The 25,671-nt window shown below is 39.7% G+C and overlaps 2 protein-coding genes across 4 annotated transcripts in view; both read left to right on the top strand.

The window, feature by feature from the left end:
* Positions 1 to 4,173: 4,173 nt before the first annotated feature.
* On the top strand, positions 4,174 to 16,259 carry nxf1a (nuclear RNA export factor 1a). 3 transcript variants are annotated; one of them, XM_029441351.1, is made up of 23 exons: positions 4,174 to 4,464; positions 4,551 to 4,655; positions 5,764 to 5,823; positions 6,282 to 6,489; positions 7,471 to 7,642; positions 7,732 to 7,815; positions 8,060 to 8,164; positions 8,408 to 8,488; positions 9,161 to 9,230; positions 9,577 to 9,665; positions 9,827 to 9,934; positions 10,052 to 10,161; positions 12,550 to 12,586; positions 12,959 to 13,027; positions 13,259 to 13,314; positions 13,511 to 13,618; positions 13,849 to 13,907; positions 14,448 to 14,563; positions 14,649 to 14,691; positions 14,786 to 14,864; positions 15,508 to 15,690; positions 15,774 to 15,834; positions 15,924 to 16,259. In XM_029441351.1, the coding sequence occupies exons 2-23, from the start codon at positions 4,586 to 4,588 to the stop codon at positions 15,960 to 15,962; spliced, it is 2,007 nt and encodes a 668-aa protein (XP_029297211.1). In that variant the 5' UTR covers positions 4,174 to 4,464; positions 4,551 to 4,585; the 3' UTR covers positions 15,963 to 16,259. The 3 variants fall into 3 exon arrangements, with proteins under 3 accessions (XP_029297211.1, XP_029297213.1, XP_029297212.1); XM_029441353.1 differs by lacking the exons at positions 4,174 to 4,464; positions 5,764 to 5,823 and adding an exon at positions 5,673 to 5,707 and having other exon boundaries at positions 4,545 to 4,655; XM_029441352.1 differs by lacking the exons at positions 4,174 to 4,464; positions 4,551 to 4,655; positions 5,764 to 5,823 and adding an exon at positions 5,454 to 5,707.
* A 1,422-nt stretch (positions 16,260 to 17,681) lies between these two features.
* The window catches only part of atg2a (autophagy related 2A), a 28,392-nt gene continuing 20,402 nt past the window's right edge, over positions 17,682 to 25,671 (top strand). The window contains 12 exon segments of the mRNA XM_029441283.1: positions 17,682 to 17,852; positions 18,204 to 18,366; positions 19,360 to 19,509; positions 19,706 to 19,808; positions 22,239 to 22,383; positions 22,867 to 22,946; positions 22,948 to 23,050; positions 23,052 to 23,129; positions 23,226 to 23,325; positions 24,197 to 24,361; positions 25,036 to 25,178; positions 25,543 to 25,621. Coding sequence (XP_029297143.1) covers positions 17,682 to 17,852; positions 18,204 to 18,366; positions 19,360 to 19,509; positions 19,706 to 19,808; positions 22,239 to 22,383; positions 22,867 to 22,946; positions 22,948 to 23,050; positions 23,052 to 23,129; positions 23,226 to 23,325; positions 24,197 to 24,361; positions 25,036 to 25,178; positions 25,543 to 25,621 — 1,480 coding nt within the window.

The following is a 25,671-nucleotide window of genomic DNA, read 5'->3' as shown; positions in this document are numbered from 1 at the left end:
GATTATTTTGCATTTCTTTTCTGATTGGTACGTGTCCCTTCAAGTGACATTTTGTGGGTGAAGGCCAGGGGGGGCCCTGACTCTTTGGGCCCCTGGGCCTGTACCCGGTAGCCCTATTGAATAATCTATCTATGGGCCTCACCAGTCTTTGTAAAAATGAGTTACTTATGATTAAATTAAGGTCTAATTGGTGGAATCAGTATGTTTTGTTTTTTTTAAAGTATTGTCAGAGTTTCCTTCTCAGGACATACCTGGAGGAGGAAGTGATCAAAGCCCGGGCTAAGGCCACCCTGCGGAGTGACATGTACCAGAAGATGGTGAAAGTAGACCCGTCCGCTCTGTCAGCAGAGGAACACGCACAGAAAGGGATTACCAAGTGTCGGTACCTTCAGTGGCGGGATACAACCAGCTCTACATCCACACTAGGCTTCAGGATAGAGGGCATCATGGTAGGAGTAAAGGGAATCACTGCTCAACTCATGTTACCCAAAATATAATTATTTACCTGAACTGTATACAAGTTTTTTTTATTGTGCCTTGTCTGTGTTGTTGTGTTTCTTTCTGTGTGACTCAGATGGAGAACGGAAGTGTGCAACGGGACTTCAGGAAAATTCAGACTTTAGCTCAGGTCATGGAGGCAATGCTCTTCTTCACCAGGAGTCAGCTGGACATCCTGGTCAGTTATGTCTGTTATGGAAACACGAGTTACATTACACTACTCTTCTTTTAGAAAACATGTCCTAAATACTAAATCATATTATGACTAGTAAGAAAAACATTCTTTTGATATGTATGTGTCTCCAGTTGCTGCCCTGTAGGTGAAGTGAAGACATGATCGAAGCCATATTTAGCTTCCAATACATAATCACTGAACTAATGCCTGCAACAACACTCCAAACGGCCATTGTTTTTAAAAGCTTTTTTTTATGTATTTATTTGTCTTATAGTAATATCTTAAAGGGGGGGTTCAAATAAAATAAAAGCGATAGCACATGATTAAAAAAGAAATATTCATCAATATCCAGTGTGTCTTCTTGGCAAATGAGCATTACAAAATGTATCCACTGTTACAAGAAGTGTTTTACAGACTTTATAATTGTGTAGATTAAATAAAAAGCCTAATCTAAAATTCTGTTGAACTGAAAAGCACTGAAAAACTTCATCATTCAACTAATTAGCCTCCAAATCTTTTCTTTTTCCTGTCATTTCTTTATTTGATGTCCACTCTCCTCAGTTTATTACGTTAATATTTTACCTTTATCTGTTCTGCTAAACCACAACTCTACCCCTATGTGCTCTCAGAAAGCGTACCACTCCAGACTCCTGGCCCTGAGCGATGCTCTGAAGAATTCACTATTTTTCAGAACCCATGAGGTTAGCAGCGACAAATCTTCTCTTTTTAAATTCTGATTTTAATTATATTAAAACCACATTGAGAACAGGGATCTTTATGCTGATCAGATTTCAGAATCTTCTTATAATGAATCTACATATATTCTTTTTCATTTGCTTGTTTATCGTCAACCCACTTTTTATTTTTGTATTTACATATTCAGTTTATAAATAGACTATTTTGACATTATTTTATTATTATGTTAGTTATGTTCATGCTATGTTGGTGTGGTTTGGGATGTAGAGAGAGCCCTTATGTGTATGTCCTTGTTGATGTTGATAGTTTTGTGTGGCTGAATTGTTTAATTTATTATCATTATTATAATTTATTTGCTTAAATGTTTGTTAACTACCATGTGTTGTCCCCCTGCGAAAATAAGAGTGCATCTCAATGGGTTTATCGTTATTTTGAAATAAATAAATATATCTATGTTTGACCCTATCAGGTGATTGGCAGCTCGCTTCTCTTTGTCCACGACCACAGCAGCAAGGCCAGCGTGTGGATGATAGACTTTGGGAAGACGACCCCGATGACTGACACGAGCGAGCTCCGACACAACATCCCGTGGTCCGAGGGGAGCAGAGAGGACGGCTACCTTATCGGCCTGGCGTCCATCATCGCTTCCCTGAGCCAGGCCATCAGTGTGGCCTCCCGTCACCAGGAGGACAGCTGCAGAGAGGAAAAGAGTGTTGCATGAAGTTAACTGAGAGTTGAGGGGGACACTGACAAAACAACCGCTGTTACACTTTGAACTGTTGCCTTATTTCATCCACTGTCTGAAAGAGACAACAGAGGAGGATTTGTTTTTGGAGAATCTGTCTTCACAGGCTGAGGCAGAGGAATGACGGAGCATAATTCAGCTGAAATCCATAGAAATTAGATGTGGTTGTCTTGCAATTGTACATCTGGCATGTACCTACTGTAACACTGTTTTGTAACGAATACTTTTTCTTCTTTATTTTCTTTGCTTCTTTTATCATTCATAAATGACCAAAAACAAAAATTCATTGTGTTGGTCTGCAAAAGCTCAGAGATCTCATCTGTGTTGCAACACAGCCCAAGTTTATTTGTTTACAGCAGAAAAGGAAAAATCATACACACAAACTCGCACGTCCTCGCATGTTCCTGAATTCATCGTAAAAAGAATAACTATATTTATTTGAAATATTTAGCCTATATATAATGCAGCTGAAATGTTTCTTTTCCTCTGATAGACTGTATACAGTTAAATAATATTACAAAACACCTTCACATATTAGACGGTCCAAGCTAAGTGAAATGAACAATGAATGTCTCTATCTGCTCATTCTTCTTATATACAAATCACGAGGATGGTGAACTTGATTAAGAACACAATATATGCAAATGTTTTGTTTGCTTGATACTGACTATATCAGACAGCTGTGTGTTTAAACAAAACAAGAAACTTGTAAAATGCTTCATTGTTGCAAATCTTATTCACACCTCCAGACAAAATAAGCAACTTTTATTTGGCGGAATACAGAGACTAGAGTTTATTATTTGAAAACAGAATGTTCTGCTATTTTAGCATGAACAATTACTTAAACGATTAACCGAGTCTAAGTTGGTGATTATTTCTCTGTTGATTGACTTATCAATTAGTCAAGTGATCTTTGCAGCTCTACACACACTAATACTCAGAACCATCCACCCCTATCATTTGATATTAAATCACCAATAGGTTACAGGCATGTTAACTACAAACAGAATGTAGGAGAGTAAAAAAAAACAATCCCCAACTGGATATGCTTAAGCTATAATGATTGACAGAAGGGCAAAACACTTATAATCATGTGTAATCAATATGGGTGGGGGGAAAACTCAACAACAGTAACAAAGTAGTAACCAAATACAGCGACATGTAACATGCTTAATACACACGATGTAGGTTTTCACCCACAAATTGAAAATTATGTTGTATGACTTTATGCGGTACCTATAACGGTATCATATATATGAGGCCGAGTGAAGACGAAGTGAGAGACCCTCTGGAATGTATGCGCGGACAGACATGATGTAGAGATACTGAGCCCACAATAGTGGCACAAAGCCCAGACCTGGTGGGAGGCCTCAGGGTGAGATTTAGGAGGCCAGGTGGCTAGAAGCCAGGAGCATGTGTATCCGGTCAACTCAGAATGGCCAATCTAATACAATGATCTGACTGAGTGACCACGACCTGATAGGCGTCAGGGAGTGGAAGGATGCGTTTTTTTTCATACAACTAGGATATTAAGGGATATTCAACTTTAAAACAAAATAACATTCTTTATTTAGTTATTTCTCAAATCCCCTTTTACAGCAAAAAGTATTTCAACATAGGTTGATAGTAGTGTATACAATATTATGTTTTTAATATATGTGCAATAATATGTAATATTTATAAATAAAGTCAAACAAATTGAAGTACTAATAAAAATAACACTGTACAATGTAAATAACACAAGTATAGCTATACATGGGTGACATATCTCACTTTTTAAACAATCAATATGACCGAATATTAGATATATTATAGAATCAGGTTTTATACCAAACATAATGAAAAATGATGGTATTCTGGAAGTTATTAGGTTTAGTATAATTAAAACGAACAATTTGAATTATGCATGTGCAAAACATTTGTCTAAATTATGAAAGCCATAAATGGTACTAAAATCCCGTTGGGGAGCCGAAATCAAATGATCCGGTTCACTACAAAAAACCGGAATTCCCACATGATCGTGATCCAGTCAGGTCCAAACTGTCCACCAGCTGGCGTCCTGTTGTTCGTGCGAGAGAAAAGTGAGCGGGACAGTCTGACGGACACCCCCAGGGACTGCAGACATTGGGCAGAGACAATTGGGTCCCATAACATCACGGAAAAAAAAAAACAGACAGAAAGTAAGAGTTAAAAAGAAAAGAAAGCAGAGGTGTACCGGGATGCTGTATCCAAGGCAACCTCACATGTCTGTCTGTCTGTGAGAAGTGTCGGGTCGTGTCTGTGAGTCCAGCCGGATGCCGTGCTAAGCTAACAGCTAACCCTAAATGTGAGCTCACCTGACCGGGGTGAAGTAAGTTTACACAGGGTACCGAGCATGCGGAACTTTTCCTTTTTTTTAATGCTTTCCTTTTAACACGAAAGTGTAAATTGTGACAGTTTTCCTAAAGGCTAAGACTTAAGAGTTTTCCCGGATGGATCGTGTGACTTTGTCCGAGAAAAGCTACCCCAACCTGGCTGTGGTGGCACGTGTGATGACTGACGGTAAGTTTGGTTGATTACGTTCACAGTCGTAAAGCCTCAGTTTAGACAGGTTTTCCTGGGGGTAAAGTCGAGTATGTGTCGGTGTTAAAATATACCTATCACCAGGGATAAGTCTGATGGGGATAATATGTTTTAAATTTTAAATATTTAAAAATAAATAGAGCTTCATTAGGGGAACACTGCGCCATTGCTGTACAGCCCAAATTGTGCCTGCATCAGTGAGTGGCTAACCATATTTCCCTTTATGGTTAAGTTTGTCAGATAAATCAAATGGTGTATTCTTAGATCAAAGATAGCCTAAACCTTGACTCAAGGACACCACGAAAGCCCGTGGCATATGGTAATGTCTCAGGACAGCAGTTGACAACATAAAAACAGATCATTCAAAGGAGCATCTTTAATTTGTGGAAATGGATTAGACTACAAAATAAAAATAATAATATTCTAGACACCAGCAACTTATTTTTCCGTAACTATTCAAAATGTATTTCTAAGTTTAGATGCATTAAATGCACATGTCCAAGTTTAAGAGACAAATTTTAAAAATATTACGTCATACAATGGGAGCAATTTGTCTTTGCTATGGATATGGAATTTGCTATATATATATATATATATATATATATATATATATATATATATATATATTAATATAATATAATATAATATAATATTATATTATATTATATTATATTATATTATATTATATTATATTTTAAGACCACGGATTCAAATAGTTTTGTTTGTTTCTAGTCTCCGCGCTATTTTCTTGCCCCGGAAGAGATACAGTTGTATTTCCGTTGTCTTCCCGTCAACGCACAGGCTGTCGGAGAAGCTAGCTAGCCTAGCCACCAGCTAGTTCGCACTCTCTTCAAACACGCCGTGCTTGTCTTTGTCTCCTCTGAACTGACTTCATCAACAGCGTAGTGTTTGTGGTTTGTGAAAGAGGGAAACGAAGCCCTGCTAATACTGTTTTTCCACGAAGGGCTGTGTATTTTGTATCTTACACAATTTCAGAAATATGGCGGACGGCGGACACTACTACAACAACGGTAAGACCTGTTCACTTCAGCATGAACCTCACATCTTTTGTACCGTTTTTCTTCAGACCGAGGGGACTTAATGGTGAGGAGAGAGGTCAGGAACACTGATTGCATGGTATATGGAGGTAAAATTACATCTTAGGTTCCCCCTGGATATCTAATTACTTTATAGACATAAGTACCTTTCTATAAGTCCAGTACTTCATTATCACGAAACTGTTATTCCAATAACAGAGAATGGGTTATAGTCTTTAAACAGAATACATTGATTACAGTTATTGCATAAGTCAATAAGGGAAGATATTTCTCACACAGTAGTAATTTAAGATGTGTAGGTTTTGCTTTACACATTTATATGGTTAAGCAATATGAGACATTGTGGCTATATTCAATCAGTTCCTAGGTCTCATCATAGGGCATTATTTGGTATATTTAACTCTAATTATGTGATTTCTATGTTCACAGAATGGTATTTTCTAACTTTAGTTTTTGGTTAAACATTTATTTTATTTGATAGTGTGCGTTTGTGGTGTGATATTTAAGTCAAAACTAACCAACTTTTGAACTCTGTTCACTTTCTCAGAACATGACGATAGAACCGCACCACAGTTTCGCAACCGTAAGGGCAGAGGCTCTCACAAGGGTCGGTCCTATGACCGATCCCGCAGAGACCGCCAACGGGGAAGCCAGTCTGGAGGCTTCGGAGGTCCTGGGTCACGGCCTAGGCTTGACGATACTGATGTAGATGTGACTATGAGTGACAGCTCTCAGGACAGCTCTCAGCACAGATTGTAAGCGTGGCTGACTAACTAAGCCAGTGTGTTGTAGTTAAACATTGTCCACACATGTTTGTTAGACTGTGACTCATTGATAAGCTTCAAAAGGAGCACCTCACTTTATAAGGAGGGGACTTTAGAATTGTGCTAAGAGTGTAAGCCAAATAAACTTTAAAGAACAATAAGTTTTAAATGAAGTGACACACAGACAGCAAAACGTAAATTCTTTCATGCAGATTTCTTTCAACCACATATAGTGCTATAGTGACAGATATAGTCACAAGAATAGAAATTAGAACTGACAATTTTCACACATGGCACCCCGGGATACTTTCAGAATATCTAAACGACTGAAAGTCCTCTACCCGAAAAAAGTGAAACTGTAAAAGTAAAGTGTGCTCAGTTTAGTAACTTTGTTTGACTTTTGTATCACTGTTATCTTAGTGCTGTTTTATTTGAACTTACTGGTGACTCAAACGCCACACATTCGGTTAAAATCCTGTTACATTGTTCAGGGACCCCTGCCGATTGCTAATTATGGAAATATATAATTTGACAGAAAAGGCCTGTCAATTCTAAGCGGCTACAAATTAAAATCAGCTTCCATTGTGTGTAAATGTAATAAAGGTGCACCGTGGAGCTTTCCACCACTAGAGCTATAAAGTAATGTTTAGATGAGAAGTTCCCATTATTGTTTGTATCTGGTGCTGGCAACATGTGTTGCACATTCATATTGGTTTTAGAGGAAGTAACAGCTAGTGGCGTAAAAGGATGATGAAAGGTAGCAAAACAGTCATAAAAGATGAGGAAAACAGAGAAGGATGGCTTTTCTTTGATTTTTTTTTTTATGAGGTATGAAGTCGATTCTAAATAAGTGTTACGCCTTAAGGATAGGTGAGAAACATTGAATGTAAACAGACCTGTTTGTTTTCTTTCTACGGTGGATACTGGCTAAAGGACGACCGTTTCAAATTATGGCCTTGTTTTTTTCTTTAGCAACCCATATGGAAGACCTTATCGGAAAGGAGATGGACGCTTCGACAGAGACAGGCGACAAGGCAGAGGGGGGGGAGGAGGTGGTAGAGGAGGAGGCAGCTTTAGAGGAGGAGACCGAGGTGGAGGCGGCAATGGAGGAGGGAAAAGCCGGTCAGGCTGGTTCAAAGTAACGGTGCGTATTATAACGTGACACAGGACATCCATGCTTCTGACTCGTAACCTGTTTAAGGAGATCTTATTTTGCCTTCGTCTGTTTGACAGATACCACATGGAAGAAAATACGACAAAAAATGGTTATTGACGGCTCTTCAGAACATCTGTTCAGTTCCCCACACACCTGTACAGGTGAGGTTCAGCGCTGTCTTATGATTACTAATTATATAAATGCATACATGTGCTTTGAGTTCTGATGAACAGTGACAGTTATTGGTGCTTTATATAAAAAAACTAATAATAATTCTTTCCTGCTGGTAAAAAGGGATAACTCCTTTCCCATCATAAGCTAATGAAGCTAAGAGTTTAAGGAAGGTGACAGCATCTTTGTATGTATGAATTTTAATTATGGCTCCTTCTCCCTTCGTCTGTGCAGTACCATGTTGACCATAACAGGGTCCATTTTTATGTGGATGATTCTTCTGCGGCCAATGCTTTGCAAAAATGTTCTCACAAGATCACAGACACGGATGGTTATAAGGTATGTTGTGGTAATGATGGATTTCTCACACTCTGTTTCCTTAATGAACATGGTGTCTTCATATGTGTCTCTATCTATCTATCTATCTCTCTCTCTCTATATATATATATATATATATATATATAGATAGATAGATAGATAGATAGATAGATGTATAATAAATAAATAAATCTAAAACTCATGTGTACAATACATTTCTATTTACTTATCTCCCTAATGCCAAGTGATTGTTTTGTATTCAAGGTGGAAGTGCACGTCAACCCCAGCGCTCCACCATCCTTCCTCCTGTCTGACTTGAAGCCAGAACACTTGGAGCACCTGAAGGTGAGCTAGAGGAAGAAACAAACTATCTTAAGGCGCTGAGACGGGGACATTTTTAAATGACTGTTATAATCTCACAAACCATGTGGTGAAAACTGCCCCTCTGATGAGTGTGGCGCATTGGTCAAAATACTTTAACTATTTGTGACTAAAGAGGAAATGTACAAATGCAAAAAGCCAAAGTGTAGTAAAATAAACATCTTAATGTGTATTGAAGAAGACATGTTATGGAAGTGAAACTGTAAAAGTAAAGTGTGCTCAGTTTAGTGACTTTGTTTGACTTTTGTATCACTGTTATCTTAGTGCTGTTTTATTTGAACTTACTGGTGACTCAAACGCCACACATTCGGTTAAAATACTGTTAAACTATGTTTTTACCTGTAGTGTCTCGTTTTAAGTAAACAAGGTTTGGTCAGATTTGCACTTAATATGATGGAAGGGGTTTTGAACATTGGAGAGAGTTGGAGTGCTATATTTCCGAAGGAAAAGACTTTGTGGTGTTTTAGGAATTCATTGTTCGTTGGACAACTCCCATTTTATGATTTTATTTTAAAGTAGATTCCCTTTTTGCTCTGCCATCTAACCTAATCAAGATGAATTGGAAACTATTACCGTTGACACATCGTTGCTGTTCAGATAAAGCCTTTTATATTTGCTGATCTTTATCTTTTACAGCAATGCATGGCAAAACGTTTCGATGGCTCCCAGCAAGCACTTGACTTGAACAACATCCGAACAGATCCAGGTAATTGTTATACTCTCCCTTTTATCACCCCTTTAACACACAAATGTGTGTATGTATTGCATGATATTGAACACTGATTCAACCTCACAATCCATGCGAGACTAGTTGTTACAAGTAAATATCTGTTCTTTACTGTTCAGACATTTCTGCTAAACTATTAAAGTACACAAGATGTTTTTATAATGTCTATAATAAAATGTATAATAGTCTTTCTGTGTTCTCAGTAAATGGTCAATACAATGTTGTTTTACATTGAAAATGCAATAGATGCAGCCCGGCTTTACTGTCACTGAAAATGATTTTCAAATATTTGTTTAGTATTTTAATTGCTCATTTTATGCGACAGACCTGGCGTCCCAGAACATTGAAGTAATCTTGAATAGGAAGACAAACATGGAAGCTGTCGTAAAGATCATTGAAGAAAACATTCCAGAGGTAAAATTAATACTGCAGATGTTTTTAATATTGTTTATTAAAATAAGGAAAATAAGTGACAAACTATTTGCTGTTATAATAAAAGTGCACATCGTAGCTGCTTTCTAATAGAGTGATGGGTCAAACTGAATGGTTACACACGTCTCTCTGACTCTTTTTAGCTGACTGGCCTGAACCTGAGTAACAACCGTATTCACAAACTGGATGAACTGACTGATTTGGTTACCAAGGCGCCTAATCTGAAGACCCTAAACCTTTCCCACAATGAGGTGAAACTGGCTGCTCAGTTGAGCGAGAGAATAATAACATGGCCTTGAACCTGAACCTTTTTTATTTTTAAATACTCTCCTCACACCAACTTGTTCTGTTCCCGTGTGCTCGTCCAGCTGAAGACAGACCGGGAGCTGGACAAGGTGAAAGGCTTGAAGCTGGTGGAGCTGTGGCTGAACAGGAACCCTCTGTGCGACGTCTTCAAGGATCAGGCCTCATACATCAGGTCAGTCAGCGATTTTTGAGGGGTGAGGGCAGAAGATATTTTGATGGGAACACAGTAGTTTGACTTGGTGTGCAAGTAGGGGTGCCCCGGAGTCTTTCCTGTATGACGAGTGTGCAAGCCTTTGTCTGCGTGTGTAAGGTGCCTGTATAATAACTGAAACCAGTCCCTTAGCAGTCAAGGAGGAAAGTTTGGACCAAGCCGAACCTGCAGACATTTAACATTAAGTCACTTTATTTCTGTACATGTATGAAGAAAAGAAACGCAGGCACACATTCATTTGTAATCCGTTCAAATGATTCTACTTTTGGGTTTGTTTTACACATTTCTTCCATCTTGATGATTAGTGTTTACTTTTCACACAGCAAACTAAACATTTCTTGCTTCCAAAAGTTGCTGAGAAGACCTCTTAACCACAATGCACTTCCACATTATTTTCTTTTTCAGCTTGCTTAAACTCCACAGTTTGAACAGCCATCTTCTCTCTGCCAGCTTCTCTGTGTGACGAACTTTAAAGCTTTGGTCTATTTTCTGGTTCTCAGTGATGCTGTACCCAGCACTCCCCTGCTGACATCCTGGTTAGTTATCCCATAAACTGCTGTGAAACACCATTGCACTGCTTATAATGTATAATTCTGAGATGGAAGCACTCAAAGAAAATTAAAAAAGACCTTCAGCTTGACAACCCTTTTTAAAATCATTTACTGTGAACTGCTAAAAGAAAGAAAAAGATTCCACAACAATCTCTTGAGCAGTACTGTGTAGATTGTTTATTGGAGAGAGGGCAATCCACAGTCTTCTTGACAAAAGTTTGGATGAAACCAAGAAAAGCTACAGCCAATGATTTCCCCCACCCCTCGTAGCACCCTTGCCCACACGGCCCACTGTATCAGGCGAGTATGGAAGGCTGGATAGCTCATGACGGGTAAGATCCCACCTCAAAACCCCGGGACAACCTAAGGCAGGCACAGTCACGATTACTCGGCCTCAGCCCTTGTGAGCTCTGACTCACTGAAAACGCAAAAAGAAGAAATTAAGAAGATGGGGCTCGACAGAAAAAGCTGTTGGGCTGAGGTGGAGGGGGATACGTGTCATTATCAATGACCAACGATGAGCCAAAGAGAGAAAGCAGTCTGCCTCTTCCACTAAGTTCGTCCTCTTTGGCCTGAAACAGGCCTCTGCCCTTCACTGAATGAAGTGGAGAGTTTGGCAAATGCCCCTCACTAATTTCTGAGGGAAATGTGTTCTGAACTGGAAATTGAAGTCCTGTTTTACCTGGGGGGGAAAAACGTGAAAACACTTCCTCTTCCAGCTTCTGATGGCTCTGACCAGTACAAAAAAGCTCAAATATAAAGAGAGAGCAGAGAATTATCACTCTAGTCCAAATGCTTAATGATCTCAGAGTCCCTCTGTAACCAGAGGTGTCCAAATTAAGCTTGAAAATGAAAAGCTTGCCACATGAAGTCTTGTCCCTGCCGGTGCATGAGGACCCATCTCTTCAGACTTTAACTGATAGATGCTTTGTGTGTGCAGCAGGGGAAGGCAATGGGATGAGTGGTGGGACTGCTGCGTCCAGCTCACTCTGATGCCAGCTGCCTTTTTTTGTTCCGCTCTGTTCTCAGGATCTATCCTTGCTGATAATCATGGGCGCAGACTCACTCACACGATGGATAGCGATTACCATTAATGTTAGACTACTTGTGCCAGTGTTTGTGTGATTGTTAATTTATATTTATTCCCCCAGACCCAGTTTTTGTTTGCTTTTTTAGTGCTGCAGACTCGTCTTCTCCCCAGCATCTTGGCCAAGGTTTGGGGGAGGGGAAGACCAGACTGGTGGTAACCACCTCTCTCCCAGCAGTGCATTACATCTTTATTTCACTAATTCAAAATGGGTGTTTGCTGGTTCCAGCGCAATTTGTGTGTCTCGGCTTGTTTGTGTGCGCTCCTAGAAAAGTGTACTTGTATTGCTTCCCCATGTCAGATCTGTGTATATCTCCATACTGGGGGAGAGGGTGAGTATACCAACTGGTAAGTACACTTTGGGGTGGGATAATTGTCATAGGGCACAGCATGAAACTGAAGGAAGGAGAAGGGCGCAAATCATAGTCCATTTGCGGATTTACTTGGTTTAAAAAGATAAAATCCTTTGTGGAACTGGTTTTATTTACACTCTATTTTCTATTGTATCTATACATGACTGTTTTCTCTCGAATGTTTTTCACTGTCAGCTTAATGGCATAAATTGAAAGGCACAAAGTGACATTAAACTGGTCAGCAGGTGTGACTGATCATGCCATCTACAGTAATGAGCATGATTTATTTGTGGGTGGTGTAGTTTGATGATAACCTGCTCTTGGTTTTTTTTTTTTTTTTGTTCTTGTTCTGTACCAGTGCTGTGCGGCAGAGGTTTCCTCGGATTCTCAAACTCGTAAGTCAACAACTAACCAACAACTTCGCCCCTTTTCAATCATCCTCCCGCCTATTTAGTGGTATTGTGAAGATTGCTTAAATCATGATCCAGCAACTACATTTTTAACACGATGAGATGCGTCGGGATCTGTCTGATTCAGGTGATTTATAGATTTCCCATAGTTGGGAAATGTAAATGTACATTGATTGTTGTGGGTATAAAGGAATACTGTAAAAATTATTTATTTTTGCAATTTCATTTATAGTAACAAATTAGATGTGATGATAAAGGCTTTGAGAGTCTGGACATTTTTGGTTACGGTACCTTGTGGTGATGATGATTAGGAAAGGTTTCTCATGTATCTTCCTTCATATGTGGTTTCTTTTTAAGGATGGTCATGACCTCCCCCCACCCATTGGATTTGATGTGGAAACACCCACCACTATCCCCGCCTGCAAGGTTACTTGTTTATCTCGTGATTACTTGTGTATGTTTACTTGACAGGACATATCGATGATGTCTTCTGGAGCATGTAGCACGTTGTGATTTTATTAGTAATACATTTCAGTAGTTCAAGCTGCATTATCCTCTTTCAGGTCTAAGGACCATTATTATCCTCTTTCAGGTCTAAGGACCATTATTATCCTCTTTATTCACAGACAAATGTTGTTTTTCCATTTGACTATTCAGGGCAGCTGTTTTGGCTCTGATGAAATCAAGGTCATCATCCTTCGGTTCCTGCAACAGTAAGTTTCTACCTTTTTTTTATGTAGACAAATCTTTGTAAGTGCCGGTTTTCCCACGGTTAGCGCATTGGTGACGTGGCTGATTCGCCAGTACTGCTTTTTAATACAACTTCAGTTCCATAAAATGGTTTGTGGGCAAGAAAGAATCACAGGAAGAAACAAAAGAATTAAGTCAAGTGACGTGATCGTGTTGCAGGTACTACAGTATATACGACGCCGGCGACAGGCAGCCACTCCTGGATGCCTACCATGATGGAGCATCGTTATCCCTCACAACACCTTACACCACCCAGAACCCCTCCAGGTAAAAGCACACACAAAGACGCACACTTGTTTAATAACCTATGAATGTGTAAATGTAAAGTTTTAAATGTTTTCCATAGTTGGAATTTGATTTTAGTTGTTTGTTTAAAATAAATGTTGTGTTGTTCCAACCATCATTAGCTCCCTGATCCCTGATCCCACTCTTGACAACTCCACATAGTCTCTGCTGTTTTCACATTTATTCCATCTGTCCCTCTCTTCTGGTTTTAGGAGCAGTCTGGGGGAGTATCACAAGGACACACGAAACCTGAAGCGGATCAAAGACTCCAGTAAGTTTACCCATTGAGTTGTTGACATATCATTGTTGTAGTAAATATTCATCTAGCAAGAACTCTGTATCGAACATATGATAATAGTGTGTAAAATGTCAATGATGTATGATATTCAATACACAATCTGGTTTATAAACATCTACACATGTATATCTACATGTGGAGGTGAAGATATGACAGAATAGTGTATTGTAAGCTCAGAAGGTTGAGAAGCGCTGAGTTTGTAGCCATGAAGAAAAGGGCCCCCTGTGACCTCGGGCGAGTTCTTATTTTCATGTAAGAATAAACTCCATTGTATTTAACTTTGTTCTTCTCCAGTGAATTTATTTTGAATCTGTTATAACCTTAAGACTAAACTATACCAGAACTTCAATCGCTTATTAGATTTAAAGTGTTCGAGGAGGAGGTTCAGACTTCTCTTCTGGCCCGGAGAAAATACTTTTCCCCCGACAGCGTCTGAATTGTTGAGACTGAATGTTTTTGTGATTTCGAGATTCCTCCTGATGTTCCCCTCTCTGAATCTTGTCTTATTTAAAGCGGTTCGGTTTCGACTTCTGAAGCACACACGGCTGAACGTGGTGGCTTTCCTCAACGAGTTGCCCAAAACTCAGCACGACATCGCTTCCTTTAATGTCGACGTAAACACCTTCACGGTGAGATCATGTTTGTTCAGTCAGCCTCAGTTGACACCTTGTCATTTCTCTTTATTAATTCTGCAAAAATGTTTGTCGTTTACAGAACACACTACTATCATTCACAGTGAGCGGAGTCTTTAAAGAAGGTGAGTTCTTCATGATTTTATGTGTTGTTCCTCACTGCTGCAGCGATGAGTGGTGCTGATTGTGTGGTTAATGTGTGTGATGTTTGTTTTTCAGTTGCTGTTGATGGTAAATCCCGAGAGTCCACTATGGCTTTCTCTCGAGTTTTCGTCACAGTCCCAGCAGGGAATTCTGGGTAAGTTTAGTAAGCTTCCAATGGTTTGTATCATCCTCCTGTTGTCCTTCACATTTTCCCTGAGGAGAGGTCAATAGTGCTAAATTAGCACAGTATCATAACAGTTGTGGATCTTCTAGAAAATGAACCTGCTAAGAACTGAACACTAGGGTTATGTGGTATACATCTTAAATGCACAATTCATAGCTTTTCAATATCAGAACAGTTATTTACCTGTGGGGGTTTTAACGTGGCAAAATAATGATAGCCGTTTGTTAAAATTACCTGCAAAACTAAAGCATGTAACATACTATTTGCTCTCTTTTAGTGAAGGGAGAATAAAATAAACTATCTTATCACAAGTATTGATCCAAATACTGGAGTTTGTTTTGCATTTAGATAATTTCACAGTAAAACATTTAAAGTTGGCTTCTTTTAGGAATAATGCTGCCATCTAGTGTTGTGGTTGGGATAATGTGAGCACTTAATTTGTGTCAAAATGATTGAAAATTTAACTCTATTATAAAACTTGACACTTTGAAATTGCCTCTGTGTTTGATAGGTACTATACAAATACATGTGCCTTGGCTTAAGTCCTTAATCTACCTCTTCACCACCATGAGATATCTTATTATCTTTCAACTGGGTTCCTCCTGTGCCACAGTTTGTGCATCGTGAACGACCAGATTTTCATCCGGATGGCAACTACAGAGGAGATCCGCCGAGCCTTTGTTGCTCCTGCCCCGACTCCATCTTCCAGCCCCGTCCCCACCCTCACTGCACCGCAGCAGGAGATGCTCACAGCCTTCTCGCAGAAGTCTGGCATGAACCTGGAATGGTCCCAAAAGTAAGTTTTGTTTTTGTGCATGTAGTGTTTGCATGATATCATTTATTGACTTAAGATATCTAAACACTTACTCTCTTTTGAAGGTGTCTGCAAGACAATGAGTGGGATTTCAACAGAGCTGGACAAATTTTCACTCAGTTAAAGGTAACATGATGGTTCATAGTTCATCTCTATTTCCATAATGGTGTGGTCAATTTTACTCCCTGAAATAACTTTCCTCTTCCTCTTTCCAGGCCGATGGCAAGATCCCCGATGTTGCATTCATAAAATGAAGAGTTGAATCTAGCAGTAATTTTATTTATGCCTTTTGTTATATCCTATACACTTTTTCCTTTTTTGTTTTATTAAAAAATAATGTGGATCAAGTTAACTTTTTTGTTTTAACAGCCAACTGAAGACTGATGTTACGATACCATTTTTGGTTGTCATCGTCGCCTTAGTTTTTGGTCATTTGTATAGAAATTACTATACGTGTTCATAGGAATAAAGAGATGGTCAGTGATCTAACTTGTGCTCATTGATTTGATTGTTTTGTTTGTTTAACAATAATTAAATATTTTGTTACACAACTGATGCATTTCACTTAAGCAACCATGAGAACAAAAATATTGAGCGTTCTTTGGAAATGCTAACTCAAGCTTTCAACCACTTCTTACGGTCACCCTCAATAACGCATGGGAAAATAAAATGAATAGTACAGACATGTAAATTACATAAAGCTGTTAGTGTTATCATGCCTTTTACTTTTTCTGTATTAGGTATCTTTATATTGGAGCCCATACTGTTAAAAAATATTTAAAGGTTAGTTTTAAATGTGCATACTTGTGTCAAAAGTATTTGCCCTGAGGGATAGATGGATAGATGGATTGAGTATACATTGCATGAGTATACATTGCATCTACCATACCTATCTTATGATACTTGCGTAACCAAAAATATTATTTAAAAAAATTAATGAATATAGCAAATTCAGATATGAGACGTTTACAAATTAAACCAAATGTTTACAATAGTAAAGTACGTTTTTAAATTGATACAGCAGAAAGGACAACTAGTCCTCAAAGCTCTTTAAATTTCCTGAGAAAATGTTTAGTGTTGTAATGGCTAAGAACTATTTTGTAATCGACCTCTTTGACTTTGTTGAACAGACTTGGGACCCACAAATGCCATGTACAAATCTATTCCAGTACCTTAAACTATAAGAAATAGAGATGGTCTCTCTGAAACAAAGCAATAATTTTCTTATGATTAAAACATTATTTTTTATCATTTTAAATAATAGAACTATCAACCTCAGCAGGCCATTCACTAGCTACCATCAACTGCTCTGTAAAAAATGTATTCAGAAACATTTAAGTAGAGTAACTAATACTTTTCCTCCTGTTTTTCATCTCCTTTTATGATCATTGAATAAAAATAAGTTTGGGTAAACAATTACATTATGGGCTCTGTATTTGTGTTGTAAAAAATGAAATTATTTAAAAATCAGGTGATTTCATATAAAAAAGAAAAAGAAACTGTACCTTACAAAGATGGCGCCTGGGTCGCGTCGGACGTCATGTCTTTCTTTTCCGGGTTTTGTCACGATGACGCGTGACGCACGTACGTTCGCCATACCATCAGTTGGCGTATGATAACAATAAACAACCCTGAAACAAGAGATACGCAACAACGGGACCTGCCGCTCCAATTCGACACAAACGTACCGGAAATATGAGCCGAGACAGCTGCAGACAGTTTGTGTAACAGTCTCGTCAAGTCGCAGGGGAGTCTCGTCGGTCCTGACAAAGGATTTTCGAGTTTTTGTGTCAAGCCTTGGGGAGAACTAGAGTTACGGTCTACCCCTTCCTTAGCCCCCTGCAGCTAGCTGTGGCTCATTCCTGGTTTCTGCACACTTTGTGTTAGTCTGTTATGCAGTTGCCAGAGGACTGTAACCACCGTTGTTCTCCTCCGCCGCCTCTTCGCTCCCTCTCCCCGCTCTCTCTAGCCCTATGTCTCGCTGGCTTTTCCCCTGGTCAGGCTCAATCAAGAAGCGGGCCTGTCGGTACCTCTTACAGCACTACCTCGGTCACTTTCTGCAGGAACGACTGAGCTTGGACCAGCTGGGCTTGGACCTCTACAACGGCAGCGGTGTCATCAAGGACATCAACCTCGATGTCTGGGTGAGTTTTTATTAAAGATAGGTGGCTGTCAACTTCGCACCACAGCAGCAGTCATCGTGTGTTTTTGTCGGGCTCGTGCACCCTTGGCTGTTTCGCAACTGCACTCGAGTTCAACAACAATCTCTAGCGTCACACTCTTAGCCTAGCTCGCATTTCTTCGAGGAAACGCACTCATAAGAAACACATCACCAGATTAACTTCACCTCTCCCTAGTGTCTTAACATTAAGTGTATATGTATTTCTCCCTGCCATCTTTTGCTTTATACGTCTACAGCCAGAATGATGAGATAATATAAAACACACATTTATTTCACTTTGTGTTTCTTCCTGTCTGCTTCCTCTCTTCTCCAGGCGGTCAATGAGCTTTTGGAGTCTCTTGGGGCTCCTCTGGAGATAGTGGATGGCTTTGTGAGCAGCATAGCAGTGACCATACCCTGGCAAGCCCTCCTGACTGATCACTGCACCTTAGAAGTTTCTGGTCTCCAGATAACATGTCGACCCAAGTACCGGACCAGTAAGTTCACTTGCAGGCAACTTCTTGAGTCAAACTGTGGGATTTACTCTTCTTGGGCCTTCCTCTTGGGACACACAACGTACATCAGTCAGCCACAGGTTGAGTGAGGGGATCTTCCAGGGATCTTCCAGGGATCACCACATGCTGTCTCAGTTTGTGTGTGTGGTCCAAAAGGCTAATTTCTCCCTGTTTCTATTACTGTTTTCCCCAAACTACTCCTGGTGAGCAGTGACCATCCATATCATCTGATATTTAAGTGGTCCACGCAAGATCATTTCTTTTTATCAAATCACTGGCAACTAATCAAGTAATCTATTGATTATATTTTAAATGAATCATTCATCGTTTTCATCAAAGTAGTGAAAAATGTCCATTAAATTTTTCAAGACCCCAATCTGGCATAATCAAATCAGTTGTTTTGTCAGAGCAACAGTCCAAAAACCTAAACATAGTCACTTAAAAGTCAGATATGAGAAAGAACAACAGCAAATTGGAATCAGACTATTTAAAGTTTTTGCCTAAAGGAGTATTTCACCCCCAAAATGATCATTTGTGTATCGGTCACTCACCCTGTTACCTTAGTTTTTCTCACATGCCTCCAAGAAGAACGAAGAATCAAAACTCTGAGAAGATTATTGATGAATTAAGTAAATTTGGGCTGAGTTTTAAGCATTTAAAACACTTCTGCATAAACAGTACTTACACGCTACTCGTTTATGAGTACTGTTTAGGCGGAAGTGTTTTAAATGGTAAGGTATTTATGAAAATACATGTAACTAGTGAGTATACGATTGGATAAATGAGACTTATACTGCACGAGTTGTTACAAATTCCAAGTAACACGGGGTGAGTAATTGATATACAAGTATTCCTTAAAAAAAATACTGAAATGGTTTAATCGGGAATTACATTGTTTGCACGCATGTCACTTACACTGCGTCTCTGTCAAAGGCAAGACATCACTGAATCCCATGTGGTTTTGTTTGCACTCAGGTGGGGGCTGGGACTCCCAAGGCTGGTCATCCAGCATGACCTCCAGCATGCAGCTGGCTCAGGAGTGTCTGAAGGACCCCCCCGAGGCGTCAGAGGAACCTCCGGCCCAGCTGGAGGGCCTTGAGATGTTTGCGCAAACCATTGAGACAGGTGAGTTGAAGCTGTGTGCCCTCACTCTGATGTCTGTATGTTCACAATGTCAGTTCTTCACAAAGTTTCCCCACAGTAATAATGTGAATTATTAGGACTATTTCTCCTATTTAAAACCCAATCTAAGCACACACGGCTAAGAAGAGATGTGTGCTGATGAACCTTTGTATGTCTGTCATCTCATCTGTGTTTGCAGTCCTTCGTCGTATTAAAGTCACCTTCATAGACACTATCGTTCGCATCGAGCACCAGCCCCTGGACCTGGAAACAGGCGTTGCCTTAGAGGTGCACATCAAACGGTACGTCCTAGCTCCCTTTTCAAGATTCACTTAAGAAAATGAGCTGCAAAGAAGAAGAAAAGTATTGTTTTTTTATTCTTGCAACTCCTTCATGATTTGTGTCCTTTATTTTAAGTATTCTAAACATTGTCTTTGTTAATACTGCAGTACGGGTAGGATTTATACATAATGTAGTAAACACATTAATATGCTACTGTTTGCTGCCAAAACATGCTGATGAAGAGCAGCTCTTGGGGCATTTTAAAAAGGAACTTTAAAGGTCACTTTTACAGTCCATTTGGTAATAATATATTTATAGGAAAGCCTACCTGAGTGACCTTTTAATGAATAACACTGCGTTAGAAATACGATAAGGTTCAGCACAGGAGACTCACTTGATTTGTTCGCCATAAGAACATGGTGCACGCCGAGCTACAAAGCTACCTTCATCATATAGAACAGGGCTTCCTGTTATAACTGTGGAACTGAGAAGTTTCCCCTTCTCATTTCTGCTCCATCTGGACCAAAAACATGAAGGTGGATGTGATTTAAAAAATATATATTTTACAAAACAGTGAGAAGCATGCATGGTGTCCATAAACTGACACTTCATATGTTTGTATTTGTGCATCTTTGATTCTCACTTAAATGTGCAAAACCTTTCCTCATTATTTCACTGTTGGGTAACACTGTCATGTGGGCCTCTTTGTCAAAGAACATGTGTGAACAAGTGTTTTTATAAATGGGCTATGGTCATAAAGACATAAAGGTTTCCTGCAGCCCTTGTTGTGAAGGGGATACAGCCTGAAACACAAACTGGATCTGAAGCACGTTAGGTGACAAAAACAAAGAAGGGTGAGCTTTTAAATTAGCACCAGCCAAATGCAGGTAAAATATGCAAGTGGCTGCTAGATTCTCTTCAATCACCAGCCAAAGAAAAGGTCATTTATTGAGTAGCCGATAGATTTTGGAATCCACCAATCGTTGCAGCTCTAGTTGAAAAGGCTTTAAAATGCTGTAAAATACATCAAATCAGTGAGAACATGATCACTTCTCAGTAAATGATTGCCCAAGTCATGATTATTTTATCTACAGTGATCCAACCAGTTAACTATCTGGTTCTCAGCAGCAACAGTGGCCACATATTCATCAATGTCAAGGTCACAGCCTCCCCTGGCATCCTGTATTGACGACGCCTTAAGTACAGTCTGCAGTTATTTGCAGCCACTGATAAAAGCCCGTTCAGGTGAATGACTTTGTCAATACTGACCCTGTTTAAAACGAGCTTCACACTGAGGCTGTCTGACAATTCAAGGCCAAGGAGTGCAAGTTCATTACTGAGCAGGGGCGTCTTCTCCTGATTGCTGAGACGAGCAGAGAGAAAATTAAATCAGATTCTTCCTCTTCCCTGACTGTAATATAAGAGCGGATGTGATAGAGTTACAATATAGAAAGGCATTTCCGTACCCCTTTGTGAGTGATAAAAAGTGAATTGCAACAAAAAAGGAGTTTTCAGCCTTGGAGACTTCCTGCTTTTCTCTGTTTTATATCGCAATAAACTAAATATGTTTTGGGTTTTTGGACTGACTAAACACAACATTGAAAGACATCATCCTGGACTTTGAGAAACCGGGACGGACATTTTTCACTATTTTCTCACATTTTAAATACAAAACGATTAATTGAGAAAATAATCGGCAGATTCACTTGATAATGAAAATGATCTTGGTGGCAGCCCTATTTTCAACATCAGTGGTCAGTCCTAATCAAATCAAATTTACCAATAGTGCTCATGTAACAATATTATTAAAGCTACATTTGCAAAGAGAAGGTAACTGAGCTTATTTCCATTCATTCCCAACTACCCACATCTTTGATGAATCACCAGGTAGCTGCTGTGTTTCTGTGTTTATTTCCACTGGAGCCACATGTCCCACGGCTGTGCTGCCATTTTGTAGCGTGTGTCTCTGTCACACTGCTGTTTTTGTAGCTTATTAACAAAGCTGCTCATGGTGGCTGTGTTGATCTGGGGTCAGTAACCAGAAGGCCCTGTCATCTCAAATGCTTGTTTTCGACAGAACAACTCATTTAAGTCCTGTGAATCATGTTACAGGGGAAGTGTTTATTAAACAGGATGCTATCTGATCATGTGAGATGAAGGTACTGACAGCAAAACTGTACTGCAACAAATGATTGAGTGCTTGTACTGATCAGTATGACATTGTCAGGTGCATTCATTTTAAAACCATAGTAGGATTTCCGTGAACAATTTGATAGAGTTCCTTTCCTTATACCGTAGGGAGTTGTGAGTTTTTCTCAAAATGAAAATCGCATTACCTTAAATCTATTGGTTTGCTGTCGATGCAGGTGTGACTTTTTTCCCGTACGTACTGAATACAAATATTTGCCTTCCGTTAAATAATGTGTGCGTTTGTTTACATGGTTCTCCAGGCTGGAGTACTTTGACGAGGCAGTGCGAGATCCAGCCAGCCAGACTACCTTGCCTGTCGACATCCACCAGCCGCCCGCCTTCCTGCACAAGATCCTCCAGCTGAGCGCCGTTCAGCTGTTCTACGACAGCACCGGCACAGTGCAGGTGACGGAAACTGAGGATTCTTTATGTGTGATCTTTGTATCTATTATTTTGTTATTTCTTTCACACTTTTATTCATTTTATGTTTATGATTTGCATATTCACCTACCTATTTACAGTGTCATGAAAGACAAACTAAAAAATAAAAAATATCAAAGAATAATTCATAAGAAATGTGTAAAAACTCTAAATGATTACTCCACATTCTGCACCACAGCATGAGCAGTCCAGGAGGAGCTGATGTGTATTAAAGGGGTTTATAACTAACTTTGATAAACTAGTGTCTTACTCCCACAATTATTAAAATAAACATTTCTCACTTGCTACTGTTGCAAAGAAATAACCGCTTTAGCCACCACACATTTGTTTTTATGTAAAATGCAAGTTCTTTTCTAGGAAACATTGAGAAAATATCACAATGTATATCAATATGAAAAACTATTATTTAAAACCTTAAATGCTCATAGATTTCTCCTCATTTCTTAGGGTCCTCATAAGCAGGAACATCCTGAATCAGCCACGGCAAGTGAAGGAGAAGAGGAGGAGGAGGAGGAGGAGGAGGAAGAAGGAGGAAGAAGAAGAACAACAAGAAGATGATGATAAGGAAGGGGAGGAAGAAGAAGAAGAGGCAAAGCCCCTGTTAGCCCCTTCCTGTCCTCCATCTCAGCCACTTGCTCATAGGAAGCTGTTCCGGTTTCATCGAGACCACCGTCAAGATCAAACAGAACGACATGCTGCCGGGACCAAAGGTGAGTGAGCATGCTGTAACATTCTGAAGGATTAGTAAATGCAACTGCTCTCTCGTATTGACTTCTGTATCCTGTCTCTGTATCTCTGGTCATCAGTTTGAGTTGGATGGGAAAGTGGGCTGTGTCCACCTGCTGCTGTCTCCAGATCAAATAACCCATCTGACAGACCTGCTGGCAGCCCTCTGCATAGACACCGGTACAGTGAAACTCTGCCACTGTGATAAACACGCACTAATCCTACGTCTGAGTCATTCCTGGCTTTTGCCATTTAACGCTCCAAATGTGAGAACTTTAAGAAGACTGAATCCGATATTAAAATTGTCTTTCTGATCTGGATCTTATTGGCATTACAAGTACATAACGTTGATATTCAACTTCTAAATCAACATTTAAATTGTTTAGTTTTTTTTGCAGGACTTTTCATTCGGTTTTAAATCCGGTATTTCTACGCAGTTAAAAAATAAAGATTAGGCTACACTAATATTATTAGTTTTATAGATTAGATTCCAATTGCGTGCGCGGTGCAGGGAGATTGCTTGCGTGGCGCGGTTTCTATTTAGTTCTCCTTTCTTCCGCTGTGTGTGTGTGTGTGTGTGTGTGTGTGTGTGTGTGTGTGTGTGTGTGTGTGTGTGTGTGTGTGTGTGTGTGTGTGTGTGTGTGTGTCAGCTGCGAAGCCCCGCCCTTCGCAAAACGGAGCGAAGGAGAGAATGTGAATGCGCAAAGTAGACAGTACAAACTGAAATGTGCACTTAAATTAGATCAAGAGCATAAGCGTTTAGTTTATTTAATAAAAGAGCACCTGTCAATGTGAAAAGTGAGTTGTGAATTAAAGAAATATATTTATTTATTTTTAATTCTAGAAAGACAATGGTAGGGGAAACACTGATGTAGAATTCCTCAAAGGCGGGCGGACTTAGACATAGACAAGACGCCTGTTGTCTCCTCTGTAGTTCAGAGCTAGGGGGTCACAGACATAATGCCTCATAAATGTGATGTCACACTCGGCCTCTGCCGCTTTCTCTCTCACACACATTCATAAATCTGTTTCTCTGTCATCTCTCCTCCAGAGACAGAGAATAAGTGTGGTGGAGCACTCAGTCGACCGTTGGATTCAGATGATCTACGTTTGATTGAGGAGGATCTCAGTAAGCAGCTTGGCTCCAGTCCCAGAGACCTGGAGTGGGAAACTGAGCCCGACCTGGAGCCCTACATCACCGGCCTGGAGAATGGAGGTACACAGAGCTTATAAAGTCTGTCTGAGATGCATCATAACCTCAACCGGCCTGCTCCTAAAGATGTAGTCTGTAACCATGTCAGCCACTGTGGGTAAAAGTAGGACTGCACGATTTTGGGGAAAATGATAATCGCAATCTACAATATACAATCATGATTATTCATTGATTTTAGGGGAAAATATTATTATTGTCCTTTCATATTTAAATAAACAGAGCACAGTGCATCTAATAGAAATAAATAAAATTGTACCAAAACCTTTTTACTCAAAGCATTACTCTTCTACTGGAAAGCTTTTCACAGCTGCAGGGTGCATGCGCAGCGGCATGACAGATTGTGGGAAGCCAAAATCGTGATCAAGATGGATGTTTTATTAATTGTGCTGCTCTACAGTGTATATTTATGTATGCAGCATTATCAATCTCATGCTACAGGAAATCTGTCTTTAGCTGGGTTGTATAAAATGCAAACACACAGTCCTAGGTTGCTTTTTGGCGGTCAGTTGAATGAGAAACCTCGGAGGTGTGAACCTTTACTGTTAAATAAGAAGAGTGCTGATCTGGAAATTACTTTGAAAACACTCCTGCCGCTCCTGTCCTTGCAGCAATGTGGCCTGAAGTGTTTGTGTACATTGTAGTATTTAACTTGTCACAACTTGTGTGTGTGCCTGCAGAAATGTTTTTCTCCATGTATCCTGCTGGAATGACCAGTAGCGTGACGTCTGTGCGCTCCGGCAGTGAGTTCTCAGACAGCGATATGGAGTCCTCCACACACAGTCTGGCTAGTTTCACACAACCTGCATCATTGTCTGCACAGGTACATCCTAATGTGTGTGTGTCTTGAGTATTTAGTCAGGGTGTGTGTGTTTTACAGTTCAAACATCTGGCAGATGGCCGTATGTAGAGCAGATAAGCACAGTAAGCTTTAATCCTAAATCATCAATATTGGCATCCTTTAGTATTACTGAAAATATTGTTTTTAATGTTACATTTATTTTATGTTTTTTCTTTTACTTATTGGATTTTGTGAAATTGTTTACACATGGCAGAAAGGGTATTGGCACAAGATATTCCTTGGAACTATGTCTGCTCTTACCTACAACAACAATCAGAGCTAGAACTTGTAAATGTACTCGGCAAATTACAAGCAGTCTGATTTCCACTTTAATTTTCCCTGCCAGGGCACGGGGAACTGTCCCAGGAGGTATCCTGTAGCGGGCTCTCTGTCGAGTCTTCCCCAGGCAAGCGGCCGGACCAGAGGTAAAATCACTGCAGTGCTGAGCTTTGAAGGACTGTGAAATATCAAGTAC

The sequence above is a fragment of the Cottoperca gobio genome, chromosome 10, assembly GCF_900634415.1.
Source record: "Cottoperca gobio chromosome 10, fCotGob3.1, whole genome shotgun sequence".
Classification (NCBI taxonomy): Eukaryota; Metazoa; Chordata; class Actinopteri; order Perciformes; family Bovichtidae; genus Cottoperca; species Cottoperca gobio.
The sequence above is the reverse complement of the archived record's forward strand: the minus strand, read 5'-3'. Positions and strand labels throughout refer to the sequence as shown.